General features: G+C 38.9%; 1 protein-coding gene across 1 annotated transcript in view; it reads left to right on the forward strand.

The window, feature by feature from the left end:
- Positions 1-5,925, forward strand: part of DGKE (diacylglycerol kinase, epsilon 64kDa) — an 8,698-nt gene extending 2,773 nt beyond the window's left edge. Inside the window, exons 4-12 of the mRNA XM_010002686.1 lie at positions 1-14; positions 884-1,027; positions 2,869-3,026; positions 3,322-3,373; positions 3,514-3,627; positions 3,886-3,957; positions 4,440-4,567; positions 5,321-5,432; positions 5,734-5,925. The exon at positions 1-14 is cut by the window's left edge and continues 2 nt beyond it. Coding sequence (XP_010000988.1) covers positions 1-14; positions 884-1,027; positions 2,869-3,026; positions 3,322-3,373; positions 3,514-3,627; positions 3,886-3,957; positions 4,440-4,567; positions 5,321-5,432; positions 5,734-5,925 — 986 coding nt within the window. The remainder of the gene's footprint in view (positions 15-883; positions 1,028-2,868; positions 3,027-3,321; positions 3,374-3,513; positions 3,628-3,885; positions 3,958-4,439; positions 4,568-5,320; positions 5,433-5,733) is intronic.
- The last annotated feature ends 8,915 nt before the right edge of the window (positions 5,926-14,840 follow it).

Raw genomic sequence — 14,840 nt, forward strand, 5'->3', positions numbered from 1 at the left:
TGAACCCCGTTCAGGTATTTACAGTGAAAACCCACTATGATAAAGTAAAAGTTTAAATTTGAATAAACATGAGTTTGCCTACACGATGGCAGTAGAGTCTTGTGGAAGATGAGTAAAGGAAACAATTCATGCAGTTTGTTTTTTTAGTAAGAACAGCTTTCTAGAGAGAGACGAAAAGTGCAGAGGCTTCTCCCACCCCCAGTTTGTTGTCCAGTTTTCTTTTTATAGTAATATTTGCACTGCTTCTGTTAATGATGGATATCTGGCTCTTGAACAGTGTACAACTTTTAGAGAATGAAAAATTTAGATTTTCTTCATTTGCATCCTCTTTTTGTTTAAATCCTCACTTGTGAAAATGTCCATTTACAGTTGCTGCTTTTTTTTTGCTTTCCCCTTAAAATCCAGTGACATGGCACAGGATGTTGATTTACAGCAGTTGTTCCTGGGATTTCCTGGCTGCACCTTAATACTCTTCCTTTAAAGTTCAAAACCCAACCTTAGAATACAACCTAATAGAAATCACTGTTTGTTTTACCTGTAACCCAGTAAGGCTTTAAAAAACCTCTTTGTATGCTGAGTATTTTAAAAGACCTATTATCTGAAGTCTTTAATCTTTACAGAATTCATCATAATGCCTCTAGATAGAGACTTTGCTTAGGACCCTCAGCTTGGTTTATCAATGGCAGGACTTCTTAGAGAAGCAGCTGGAGCTCTATTGGGAATTTGGGAAACCAAATCCTGCTGTTAAGTCAGGACAGCTCCTGCTCTAATGTATCACTGTAACTGGAGAATCTTTGGTTTGCTTTACAATGAGTTTCTTGTGAGGCCAATCCTGAGTCAAGTTCTGTGAATTTACAGAACTCCTTATTCTCCTGTCTCCTAGGTTTTTGATCTAAGCAAAATTACACCAGCCAAAGCACTCCAACTTTGTACCTTGCTGCCTTGCAACGCTGTCAGGGTTCTTGTCTGTGGTGGGGATGGCACAGTGGGCTGGGTCCTGGATGCGATAGATGAAATGAAGATAAAGGTATTGTGTTTTAAATTCAAAGGTGCCTTATGGTGAAATGAGTTGTGGAGCTGTGAAAGTGCTCCACCTAATCTCATGCCTGCATTTATTGTTTTAATCTTCCTGAATAAGCCTACAGAGAAATATTTGCAGAATTGCTTATTCATGCTGGGATGGGGGGGAATGCATCTTGTTATGAGTCCCTGGAGTTCAGGGAAAATATTTTAGTGTTTAAATTATATTTAAAATCTGTCTTTTCTGAAATAGCTACATAATATTTTATGCATTGTTCTTTCCTCTTTGTATAAACGATTTATTTTGTCATAAATAGCATTGCTAATAATGGCTCATGTGTTCTGACTGCTTATTTCTCCCAGGGCACTCAATCTTTTATAACAGCCTCAAACATTTTTTTACTATACTGGCTATATTGCCAGTGCATGAATGAGTACAGCAATTTGCTTTTGCTCCTTATCATATATTCTAGAATATCTACCAGTCTTCAGCCTCACCCTGTAGCAAGTAGAGAAGGGAAAAATAAACTGTACATTCACTGTTTGTTTGAAATGGAAGATATTCCAGTTCAGTGGGTATTGCTAAGAACTCCTGAGAAAATGAAGAATAATTACTAAGGCTTTAGTGCTTTACTTAATAAACTTTTTCTTTAGTGATTAAAAGAAGAAACCTAGTCTTCTTATATCAATGTGTTATTTTTTTCACTCTGCAGCTTTCTTGTTAATACACAAAATGCTGTAGTTGGAGGCTATTTATTACAACTTCATGCATAGTCAAAATGAGATGCTTTGAGAATTTTTGTGTCCTGATAAAGTAGCAATGCAACAAAGTGTTAGTATAAAGGTTAATGAATATGAGTCTTGGACACTTGATTGTCCTTCAGAGCCAATATAGTTGATGAAATCTGGGTTCTTCTTTGTTTTCAAGTACTATACAAATACTTTTGAGATTATCAGCAAAACCTTTTTATCAGCAGTAGGTTATTTGCTCCCTTCATTTATCTTGACTCTCAGATGCAGGTTACCTGGTTGATGCCTCTTCTTGAAGAAAATAGTAACCACAATGCCACATATTGCAAGTGCTTTTCCCAGCAGAATTTCAAAGGTCTTATAGCACATCTGAAATACCCATTCACCCTTCTGTACTAAAGAGCAAAGACCCTTGCTAAAGTGGCTGTTTTGAATGTCTGCCTCTGACACTCCGAGCTGCAGAGGTGATTATCATCTGCTCCATCTGGTGGTGACAGTTTGATCTGGGTGTGTTTGGCACCACTGAAACTTAGATACTACTTAGATACTGACTTGCCTTCTCTGAGTACATGAATTTCTGTCTGTGGTGAATGCTCTAGTATTATGTGCATCTGGTGCTTCAGACCTAACCTCACTTCAGCCTTGTAGGAGCATTTTGGTGCCTGGTTATGTTCCACAGCCTGGTGTGCTGGGTCTGTCTAAGTGCTCACACCACGTCCCAGAGGTGTGTGCAGTCACAGTCCTAAGAACTGACCATGGCTGCAGCAGCACATTGTCAGGAAATCAGATCAGAAGTTCAGGCTTTCACTTGTAGATCCAAAGCATTGTTCTTCTGAAGGAATACTCTGTTTAGGATTAATAATGCCTTGTTTCTATATTGTGTTGTATTCTCTTTTTTTCTCACAATGAGTTAACATTTCCTCTCTTTGCATTATCCCTATGGTGAGTGCTGAACTGTGGCATCTGCTGTGCCAGTGCTGCCAGCTCTTTTGCTCTGCACTGGCTAACAATATTTATCTAACCTGAACATTTGGGGATGAAAGAGAAAAAAAGCGAGTGCTGAAGAAGGAGCTAATGTACAGTGTTTCTGTATTCTAGGGGCAAGAACGTTTTATTCCACAAGTTGCAATTTTACCTCTGGGAACAGGTAATGACCTGTCTAACACACTGGGCTGGGGTGCAGGTTATGCTGGAGAAGTCCCTGTAGAACAAATCTTACGAAATGTCCTGGAGGCAGATGGAATCAAACTAGACAGGTAAGTAACAGTGAAAGGATACATTCTGTAGAACCAAACATGACTGTAGCTCTGGTGATACCTCGTTGCAGCAGTATAGCTGAAGAAACACAAGTAGTGCTCAAGTGAACTGCTAAGTAACTGTGAGGTCCAAAATTAGTCTGTATTTAGTTTTTCTGCAAGGCTTAATTATTTCATAATTTAAAACTAAATTTGAATCTTCTGACTTGTTCCCAGTATAGATAGAAGATTCCTAACTACAGCTTTGATGCCAAGTGAGAACAGTTTGTCCTAAGTAATGGCTATTGTTTTTCAGATGGAAGGTTCAAGTAACAAACAAAGGATACTACAACTTAAGGAAACCAAAGGTAAAGTTTGCAAGTATAAATATACACTCTATGGAATATGTTTATACTTTTCTGGCTACCTGCTTCCCAATAAACACTGTGACTTTTAAGTCCTAACAATGATATTTAATCAGACCATAACTAAAAGCTCTGTCTTACAGGTATTCACAATGAACAACTACTTTTCAATAGGACCTGATGCTCTCATGGCTTTAAATTTTCATGCTCATCGTGAGAAGACTCCCTCTCTGTTTTCCAGCAGAATTATTAATAAGGTGTGTTTATTAAAGTAACATTTTCTCCTTGTATTTGTTGACCTGACTTAAGACTATTTTGTTGCTTTATATTACTTTACTCCCCTCCCTCTTTTCATGCCACTGTAAGAGTTTGAACTCATTTGTTTTTGTGAGGGATTTCCATGGGTGAAACATGTTTCCAGCCTGTACATAAATATTTTAATATTTCAAATGGTCTTCATATCTGTTGTCTTTTTCTAACAGTGTTCTCTGTTCTCCCTGTTTGTTTCTTCACAGGCTGCTTATTTTTTTTACGGCACCAAAGACTGCCTAGTGCAGGAATGTAAAGATCTTAACAAAAAGGTTGAGGTAAGTTTTTTAACTTGCTTATTCTCTGGACAATCACGGAAGTGTAAGAACTTACTTTGTGAAAGGGAAGGGGAAAAGCTCTGCAGTTTACATCTATATAGTATTTATGTCACGTGGAGTATTTTTATGTTCCTTTTGCTATCTGCAGCTTGCTTCATGGAAGTCATATCTTTGAACTAACTGAAAATTCCTAAATTTTTTTTTCTGTCCTTGACTTAGTTCTATGAGTTCAAGTACTGATATTCAGATAAAATTTGTCTTTGCATCAGATATTTTTAAAAGTGAATGTTCCTTTTTCTTTATTACAGAAATTTTTCACAGATTTAAGGATATGTTGTGAAATCAGAAGTCATTATTTTTGAAGTATGAGAAGAAAACACGTTCTGTTTTTACAGTTTTTCTTCAAGTGGAAGCCTGTTAAACACATAAAGAGAATGACTGATTTTGATCAACAGTAATTAAGTTCTGTTTATTTTTTAAAGCTAGAGTTGGATGGTGAGAGAATCGAGTTGCCCAATTTGGAAGGCATCATTGTCCTGAATATTTCCTATTGGGGAGGTGGCTGTAGGCTCTGGGAAGGAATGGGTGATGAACCCTACCCCTTGGCAAGGTACAAAATACTTTTATTTAACTAATAAAAAACCAATAACAAAGCAGGAAAAAAAAAATGTTACTCCCATGTTTGACTAAGTTGGCTGGAGCAATAGCAAAGAGGGGAATGGGTACATTAGTTACTCCCTTTTGTGGCTTCATTCTTCAGAAGCCATGTGTATAACTACATAGTTCTGTTAAAAGGCTTATGATCCTGGATTTCTAAAAATTATTTTGGTAAGGTCCTCTATCAAAATGTAAAAATATAAGGCATTAAAAGAATTTCCTGTAGATTAATAATTGCCTCCTCCTGAAAGTGTTCAAGACCAGGTTAGATGGGGCTTTGAGCAACCTGGTCTAGTGGGAGGTGTCCCTGCCCATGCAAGGGGGTTGGAACTAGATGATCTTTAAGGTCCCTTCCAACCCAAACCATTCTATGATTCTGTGAACTGACTGAAAAGATGGAAAATTATACAAATTTATAGAAGAGAATCTACTGTGGGCCTTAAATGTGGACAATGACTCTTGGAAAGTCATGTACCTGTAATTTCTAGAAGCTGTCTAGAATGTACCAGCTGGTGTATTGCCCCATACTTGCATTTTTGTATGGCTTCCTTTGCTCTTCAGTGTTGTTTGGTTTTCTGCACAAATAGTGGCAACACGTGTAGAACATCTTCTTCATAGGCATAGTCATAAAAGGACTGTAATATTTAAATAAGTATTCTAAAGCTGATAAACATCACTAAAAATAATCTCCTCTCTTAATTCACAGATATGATGATGGACTTCTGGAAGTTGTTGGCGTCCATGGTTCTTTCCACTGTGCCCAGATTCAGGTGAAACTGGCAAATCCTGTTCGCCTAGGACAGGCACACACAGTGAGGGTGAGTGGTGGTTATGAACCTGTTTCCCTACTTGTTTTTAATACACAGCATAGAATCTGAAGCACTCAGCTGTCTGATACCAAGTTGCGTTTTGTGGTTGAGCTAAATGTTTTCCTTTGCTTAGTAAAAATTAATGTTTGTCATAATTCACAGTCCTCTGTTACTGTGGTTGGTGGCCTATGAGTGCAGCTTATGATCTACCAAGTTTCTTCCTGGCCAGGCTGAGAGCCTGTGGTTGTGAGAGGTGTCTTCAGAACTACCTTGAGCTGCTATGATCGTGTGTTCTTCTGTTTAATACTAGCTGATCTTGAAGAGTTCAAAGATGCCAATGCAAGTGGATGGGGAGCCGTGGGCCCAGGGGCCCTGCACTGTGACCATCACTCACAAGACACACGCACTGATGTTGTACCACTCGGGGGAACAGACGGATGACGACGCTTCCAGCGTGTCCGAGCAAGACCACGGGAGAGAGCAGACAGATGAGGACGTATAGGTTCTGTGGAGTTTCACTTCGTACAGTGATGAACTTCAGCACATTACAAACATGGAGAACACCTAATCTAGATTAAGGCTTATGCTGTAAGGTTCATACCTGTGAATGAACTAGAGCTGAGGAAAAAGCCATGCTTTCATGTTCATGAAAACTCTCACAGCTGAAATATCACAACTGCTTTGCCTTTCTAGCTGGGGGAGCTAGTCACTCTAATGGCTGGAAACAGACAGGTACTGCAGCCCTTCCTTTCTGTGGAATCAGATCTTCTGCACACAGTGTAATATACTAAAGGTTTGTGATACCCTTGGAAAGGGGAACAGCTGGGAGTTTGGCCTGCTTCCACCTACCCTCTTCCCCAGAACAGTTCCAGAACAGAAAACCAGATGAAATAGGATGGTGGGCTTATGTTAAGATGACAGCCTGCTCCTGGCTGCCATCTCTTCTTGGCAGCAGGAGAAATACTGTGCACCTGCTTGTGCAGTGCATATCAAATAGGCTTGACTGGGAGAGCCGAGGATCTGGGAGCTTTTGGGAAGGTGATTATCTAGAAAGATGCTTTTGGACCAAAGGTTTTTGGAAATGTTCTGTTAGCAAAAGACCTTTTTCAGTGGCTTTGTAAGCCATAGGCAGAGTACTCCTGAGGTCTTGAGTACCCAAGATGAAACTTCGAAGTAATTGTACCGTGACTTGCACTGAATGATCCTGTGACTGACTGCTTCAGTTCAGTGAAGACTAGTTCTAGTTTTTGTAAATAGCAACATCTTTGTTCTTGAGGAGGCCTTTTGAAGGAAAACTTGGATACAGGAGCTATATTTTTTAGCTTATTACAGCAGGGTTTTAAAGAAATACTGATGATTGGCAAATGTGGTTTTTTTAAAGGCTTGTTAAAGATCTTGCTTCATAATGACCTGAAAATGATCACTAGGAAGTCAGTCTGTTAACTGTTTAAGTGTGGAGGTTGAGAGCTAAGTTTGCAGAGGTTTGCAAATTCTGGCATTCATGTGCATCATTTGATTGGGAAAAAAAGCACGGAAGCATTTGTTTTCTGATTGGCTCTTAAGGGGTCAAAGACACCTGGTCGGACCTGAAACTTCTGAATACAAGTTGAGAAAAAGATTGGTGTTCTATCCTGAGAGTAAAGAACAGCTACAACAGTATATGGAAACTGTTACTTTGGCATATCTGAAGCTTCTCAGGTTAAAAGCTGCTCAGGTTAAAACATGGTTAACAGAAGTAAAAATCTGCCTCTTTTTTTCTTTTCTGCTGTAAGAATTTTAAGCTTGCAACAGGTCAGAACCATGAGCTGAGGTTTAAAATTTGTCACTAAGTAATTAACTTATGTCCAACTGAGTTACTGAAAGTGATCTTCCAATTAGGAAGAGAATTTATGCGGAATGTGTCGTAAGTAAGCCAAGATTCTGAGAAAGGTCTGAACCTTGAACGTTGCTGCTTTTGTCAGAAGTCCCCCAATCTTTTCCCCCCCTCCCCTTTTCTCTTGATGATAACTGAAAGTAATACCTTTGGGTAAAGTAAGCTATGTTTCTAGGTTTTGTAAAATGAATCTGTTTTTCAACAATATAGAAAATGTTTGCATTAACAGTGAATGAACTATTTATATTTTAAAATAATTTATTGAAACCTTGACAGAGTCAGTATTTTTAAAACCTTCAACTGTAATCCTCTTGAAGAGCATTTTTAACTTGATAGTATTCATTGCAGAAAGTGTATACACTAGATCTTAAATACTACTGATTATCAGTGAATTTACAGCTGCCTGAAAATGTGATTGGGGTGTGTAATGAACTGTAAAGCAGAAGCCATTTGTAAATTCCATATTCATTAGCCTTATACACCTCATCCTAATGATTTTATTGTATGTAAATGTAGAGAGAAAATTAATAGTTAAATTTATATTAAAGGTGTTTAAAATACCCAAAAGTACACTGTTAGATAAATCCACTGCCCTTTTTTCCTTAGTTATGAGGTTCAATTTGTATTAGCTTCAGAAATCTTACTAGTTAAATTATTGATTTTTTTTTTTTTTTTTTTAAATCATTTTTAACTGTCAGCCTCCTAAAAATAGTTGTGTGCTATGGTTCTTCTGTAACTATTGTTTACAAACAAAGGATGAGTCTGGAAAAGCAGGGTATGTGCTATGAAAGGCAGTATTTTATCAAGAGAAGTTACACCACTGGCTACTTGATCTAAACTATTCATAATACAGTTTAAAGAGTTTATCTGAAGTTGCTCAGATGATTATTTAAATTGTTTTAAAGCCTAAGAACTTTTAATTGCTAAAAAACTTCACTCTTTGAACTCCTGACATCTGGATAAAAAAATCAATGCCAAGACTTTGAAAGTTGCCCTTTTTTACAGTAGGTGAGCTGGCTTCACCTATGCTTTGCCTGAGTGGGTACCAGTGAGGTTGTACTATGTTTATGAAGGAAAGATCTTCCCACTTACTGGAGCTGTCTGCAAGTCCAGTCCTAAAAGTGTGTAATCCTCTTTGGGAAAAGTAAATCCATCATTCCTCCTGGAGAAACAAAGGAGAATTAGAAGTGAAAGTAGCAGCTAATTGGGCATTTGTTCGGGACAATCCCTGGTAAATGGGTTTTGTTTGTATTGGGTAGATCATCCCCTCCTTCCATGTGGAAGTGAAGCTGGTTTTCACAAATTGACTGTTGGCTATTGCAGCAAGTGTTAAGTAGCAAATGTAGCCATTGGAAGTACGGGAAAGCCTCTGGTGAAATTGTATGTATTGTGTGGAGAGTATTTGGTGAGGTTGAAGTGTCCCAGTCAGACGTAGGGTGATCCTACTTGTGTAACAATATGTAGCTGTCACATGCATGACCAAAAACCCCTTAATTTTAAACATACAGTGTTAGCACCAGAATCTGCTGGAAAGGCTGGCTGTTTCCAAGTTGTCCTTAGATTTCAATCTATCCTCCTTTCCAGTAAGTTGCAAATTGAGTTAAAACTTGTTTTCAGTTACTTTATGGAACTGTTTTAAGTTTTAATCCAACTGCAGACAGTGTCAGCAGTGAGCTGCCAGATTCTAATGCTAACATAAATGAACTTTTCCAGTTTGTGATATAGGTGTAGCTGCTTAATGTTGTCCTATGTGTGCTGTGACTGTAAAACTGTCAGTAAAACTGCTTTTTTAAAGCTACTCCAAAGCTCTTCTGAAAACAGGTTGGAAACCTGAAAGTCCTGCAGTACATTCTCTATCCAGAAGAGGGTACTCTGCAGCTAGTTCTCGTGTCCTGCACTGAATATTTTCTCTTACCCTGTTAAAGATTAACATTGGAAAAATCGGGGAAGCTATGTTTCAAAAAGACCAATAATGAATAGTTGCTTCTGCCTTCATACAGTATATCTTTGTGTAAAATGTACAGGGTGAATAATAACATCAGTTGTCAAGCACTGAAAAGTCAAGTTACAAAGATTATTTTTAAGTTTTATTGCTGCAAACACTGTCATAACTGAAGCTGGGTCAGATTCTGATAAACTCTTGACTGTAGGTTCTCAATCCTGTGATGTGCTATGTGAAAACCTTACACTTGTGTATAGAGCCTTTCTGTGAGTCACCTTCCTGCCTTGCTCAAACCTCACACACACTGAGAGGATGTGTAGGCAGATTTTCATCTGCAGGGAACTTCTTGTCACAGGCTTTGTTCTACTTTGTGTTTGCACTTCAGCAATTCATAACAGGCTTAAATCGTTTCAAATGTCACCTCCCTTTTTGGTCTTTCCATGTCCGGACTTCTTAAAAAGATGTCTGAAAGCCAAACTTGCATTCTTTGACTTTAAAAACCGCTGATGAATAACAGTCACTTTTTTTTTCCCAAAGTATCTGTTTAAAGCAGGTTGTGGTAATACCTGGAACACGCTTTTAACAGCACTTTGAAATTACTGCAGTTGTTAAAGAACATAGCCTTGTATTTTCTTTGTACTGCAACAGCAATACTTCTTTTTCAAATTAATTTGTAATGATGTTAAAATTTGAACATATTTTTCAAGTAGCACTGTTATGAATTGCATTTCCAGTTCACAATGCAAAGACTGTGTAGCATAATTTGTGTACTTGATACTGTTTTTATACACTGTTGATGTTGCCTCTTCACGGGCTTGTTTTTTGTCCCAGGTCTTGCTTTTCTTAGGCATTAAGTAAATTGAAACTTAATTTACTTTAGTTAGAAGCTTTAAGTACATGCTCTCAGAAAACAGACCTGCCTTTCTCCTGGCTGCAGAAGAAAATGCTGCCATGTTTTAACACACTTGGAGAAAATTATCTTGTTGAGGCAGTTCTTAGAGCAAGAGTAAGTTAAACAATTCTGTATAACTTCAGCTAATTCAGATTGAGAATTTGCTCCCTTGTACTTTTTGTCTTTATGGTGTTTACAACTACTAGTAAGGACTAGTCATTTAATTGCACATTTTATGCTGTCTCATTTTCAACTAAAAGCTCTGCTGACATCAAGATAGTGAGCTTGTCAAAAAAGAAAATGGGAATGGCTTCATGGAGCCTTTTCTTAAACCAGTAACCCACCTGTATTGGCTTTTTCAGTCATTATCACCATACTGGAAGATACCAGAAGGGACTTAAAGGGTACAATGTTCCCAGTACCCCTGAACTATTTTGAAAGTACAATTTTTTTCTTTGCTGCTGGAGAGGAAACTCTCCATTCTGCACAGGTTTTGAGAACTGATAGTCAAAGGTTCTGGCTTTAGTTTTGCTGGTTCCTTCTAGTTCTGTGTTATGTTGCACTGAAGCTCACAGCTTTCATAGTGTATGTTACTGTAGTTCACTGGTGAAAAAAAGAATTTAAAGCACTGTACCTGAGCTGTGAACAGCATAATGGTATCAATGTGTTAATACTTTTTTTTTTTACTTGGCAGCAAATGCTTTTTGGTACAGCACCACTTAACCTAGTTAATCTATAAGTAAGAGAATAAGACACTTAGGAATCATTGCATGTGTTCTAACTTATAAAATCCTTTTTTTGTTCTGTATTCCATACCAACTACTAGTGCTTTTCTTCCTTTTGGAAAATAGATTTGACCCTTCAGCTTGGAATAAACTAGCATATCTTCAGATTTAAAAATACTGGTAGTATAACTCCTGTTGCTGCTCCTGTTGAATGTTGACCACTTCTCTAAAAATGCTCTGACTTTTCTTCTGAGAAATGATAGCTGCTTCCTGAATACAGGAATGAGACAACAGAGACCACTTGTTCATTTAGCAATTTGGTATATTAAGAGAATTTACACATTGTGTATATCAGTTCTGTCTTGGCCACAGTTCTAAAGGCATGCCATGATCAAAATTTGTCTCACTAAGAGTGCTGAATACCCAGTTCAGGTTTTGGGCATCTCAGGGAGAGACTTGTAGTTGGAGTAAAGCCACATGCCTTGACTAAACCTAGTGATGTTATGCTGATTTACATTAGCTGAGGATGCTGCCCTTAACTGTTCAAAAGTATGAATGTATTCAATTTTTTTGTTTCTGGTTAATACTGCCCTGTTTGCTGTGCTGTGTACCCTTCTTGCTATGTAATTTATTTGTTGTATTGTTTCATTTGTTTGTAGATTTAAGCATAAAAGTAATTTTCTCTTTAAGAGTATGTGGGAAGTTACATTGTGAGTTTGTTGCATTTTCTATCTTCAAAGTTTACATCCCTCAAAAGCCACTGTGTCTGCTACCAACTGTTTTAATGCTTAGAGTACCTCCAGCCATCTTGTCTTTCTAGGATTTTTATAGTTAAACAGAATGGATTTTTATTTTTCTAGCTTGTAACTTCAATATGTATAGTAGTTATTTAGTAACTAGTGATAAGAATACTGTAAAAATGTTACTTTAGGAGCTGTAACTCTAATTTAGTAGTAACTACTTACAAGAAAATACCAGCATGTTAACAGTTTAAAAAAAAAAAAATTAAACTTGGAAATAGCTTGGAAATACTGTGGTGCTGTGACTTGGGGTTTGTACTGACTGTGTTTATGCATATATTCTGAAGTTGCACTAAATAGGTAAAAAATGAGCTTCAAACACAAGTGATAGATCAAGAAGTCCAATTTATAACATCTTAGTGTTTTTTTCAACCAAGAAATGTGACATGTGGGATTCAGTGTTTTCTTAGTTTTCCCACAGAAGGAGTGATATTCCTTATGGTGCAGTTTGAGATGTGTGTTACTTACTGCCCTAATATAACCATTCCTGTCTTTCTCCTCAGAACACAAACGCAGAGCAAACCTGCACACTCACAGCTGAGATTGCATTTGCAAAGAAATAACCAGCCAATGTAATACTGGACCTGCAGTAGAAATGTTTAGAGTCAAAATGTATTCATGTTTTTTCTTGACATTACATGATGCTTTCAAATCCCAAATTGTTTTTCCTTTGTTTTTTTAAAAAATAAGGCAGACAGAAGTGAGAGGACAAGGAGGTGTTACTGTAAAGCTCTTAGTCATAAAAGCTGAGAAGTGTGTTCTTAATTTGCTGCATAGGCCAGAAGTGTGATTGTGGAATGTCTCATAAAAACCCACTTTTGTTTGCACCCTCATGGGCTTGATCCAGTATTTTTAAAGCAGGTGGTAATACCAGAGGCCCTGTGATTGTAGTGTTCACTCAAATAGTTACATATGGATGATGTGCATTATTTGTGTACTCGGGAAGAAGCTGTAACGTCAGTGAAATCCCAGAACTCCAGCTGGGTCTGTAGTGGTATTGCACATAAACACAGGTGAAACTTGCCTGCAGTCAGTTGCATCAAGGCCTGTCCTTGTGACTTGGGCTCTCAGAAGGCTCCTTTGAGAAGTATCTGCTCCATATTCTTCACAGAAGTTTATAAATACCGATTTTTCACAGCACTGACTGCTACTGAATTTCCTAATGCATCTTTTTGTTGTCTTGTTATTTGTACTGTATTTCTCTGTAGATTAAATTGTATGGATTAAAATATTTAAATTCAGGTTTTTCTCTTCCTTAAAGCAAACGTGAGTTTTCAACTCTAGTAACAATCTAGCGATGATAACTGCCTGGCTTTCAGAGGGCTGCACTGTGAGCACCTTGGTTATTTTGAGAACAGGGTTGTATTTTGCTGAAGACTGCAGCTGTGACTCTGCCTGAGATCCCTGCTGCAAAGTCTCCAAGCATTTCAAACCCCAGGTACATGGTAGTATTTCTAGACAACATGGTAATATCATTCAGAGGGAAAACTCATGCTGTTTGGTAAACTAGTAAGATGTCTCACCAGCTGCTTGCCCACTGCTGGTTCATCCTTCTCCTTGAGCTGTTCACCCCTGGGGAAAAGATGAGTTTTATAGCTTTGCAATAGACATGTTTAAAAATCTTGGGCTTCAACAGCATTTGAAATGTCTAGATTGTTCTCACAGGTGTCAGTGACTTGGGATCTTTGATACGCATTCTTTGTTTAGTCTAAGGGTAGAATTTCCAATTCAGAGTTTTGACGGGAGAGGTCTTGGTGTTAGGTGGCCCTAACAGGGTGCTCAGCATGTCAGCAAAATACACATCCAGAAAGGGGAAACTGCTGGAAGACACGCAGAGATCAAGTGGCTCAATGCTTTCTCCCGATGGCAGCAGATGGGTTAGTTGGGGCTTTTGGAAGTGAATAAATCCTCCTATGGGGCCGCTTTATCATAGTGTCAGTTCCCTCCCCAAGTCCTTTCCTCTTCCCCAGTCTCATTTGCACAAAAGAGAGAATGGGCTCTGGCCTCTTAGCTCCTATTTTATGCCACAATCCAACCTTTTAAAGACTATTTGTGTGTTGTTTTCCATTCCAGATGGGGTCAGAGCATAGATATTCAGCAGGCTTTTCCTTAGATGGGTAGAACAATAGTTTCACAGAGCTTGGAGGATCAGTGGCATTAATGTCAATACAAGATCTGGGTTTAATGCATTTTTAAATGTTTTTAGAACTTGCTGAAGGGAACAGTACACCAACTTGAGGCAAGCTTTAGGGTAAAGTCTCCAAACTTACACTGCAGGTATATGTGGGGAAAAACACCGGATATTAGAAAAGTGCAAGTGAAGACTGAAATTCTAATTGATATATAGAAGTAAAAATGTAAAGTATTTGTTGAATGAAAAGCAAAGTGGTTGTGTGGGGCTCCAAACAAGATTGAGGAAGTCCAGTGTTAGACACTTGAGGGCTAAAACCCTGATTTCAGGGTATCTCCTCTCCCAAATACATTTTCTTCTGAAGGCAAAGCCCTACTCGCAGAAACGCAACGGACAAACATGCTTCTCTTTCCTTGTGCGTTTGCAGGCAATGTGAGAACGCGCTGCTAAGCACAGGGTAGCAGATGGCCCTGGAGCCCTGGTGGCCGCGGGCGCCCAGGGGGAACAATGTGGTGCAGACCCCGGCATGTGCCGCCCAGCAGCGCCCAGGGCTTTGTCCCCGCCCGGCTGCCATGTCCCCATTCCACGCTCATCAGCTGCAGAAAAGAGCTTTGCTCTCTCAGACCTGCAAAAGAGCAGCTCCCCATGTGGTTCATTGATAATATGGAAAGGGCAATGCATATAGCAACGTGATTATCGGCAGGCACAGCCTGGCTTTTAGCGTGGTAATTGCAGGCGCTTGTGCTTTCTTGTGCGCGGACCCCTGAGAGGGGGGGGCTTTTGAAAGCAAAATTTAAAACTAATGATTTCCCATCAATCATTCCGTGTTTGCTTTGATTATGTTGACACGATTGTTGTTGGTCCCTAAACTGCAGCGAGAAACCGTTTATTAATCACTTTTAAATATGTTTCAAGACAAAAGCGGGTCTACCCGGCTTGTGTGACGCAGAAATGCCGGGTTTGGGGTTCATTCCCTTCCCGGGGCACGGGGGGGGCCCGGGCAGGGGGCGGCAGCGCCCCCGCCCCGCGTTTATAGCCCGGCCCCTCGGCGGGC

Source organism: Chaetura pelagica, unplaced genomic scaffold, assembly GCF_000747805.2.
Source record: "Chaetura pelagica isolate M959 unplaced genomic scaffold, ChaPel_1.0 scaffold47, whole genome shotgun sequence".
NCBI lineage: Eukaryota > Metazoa > Chordata > Aves > Apodiformes > Apodidae > Chaetura > Chaetura pelagica.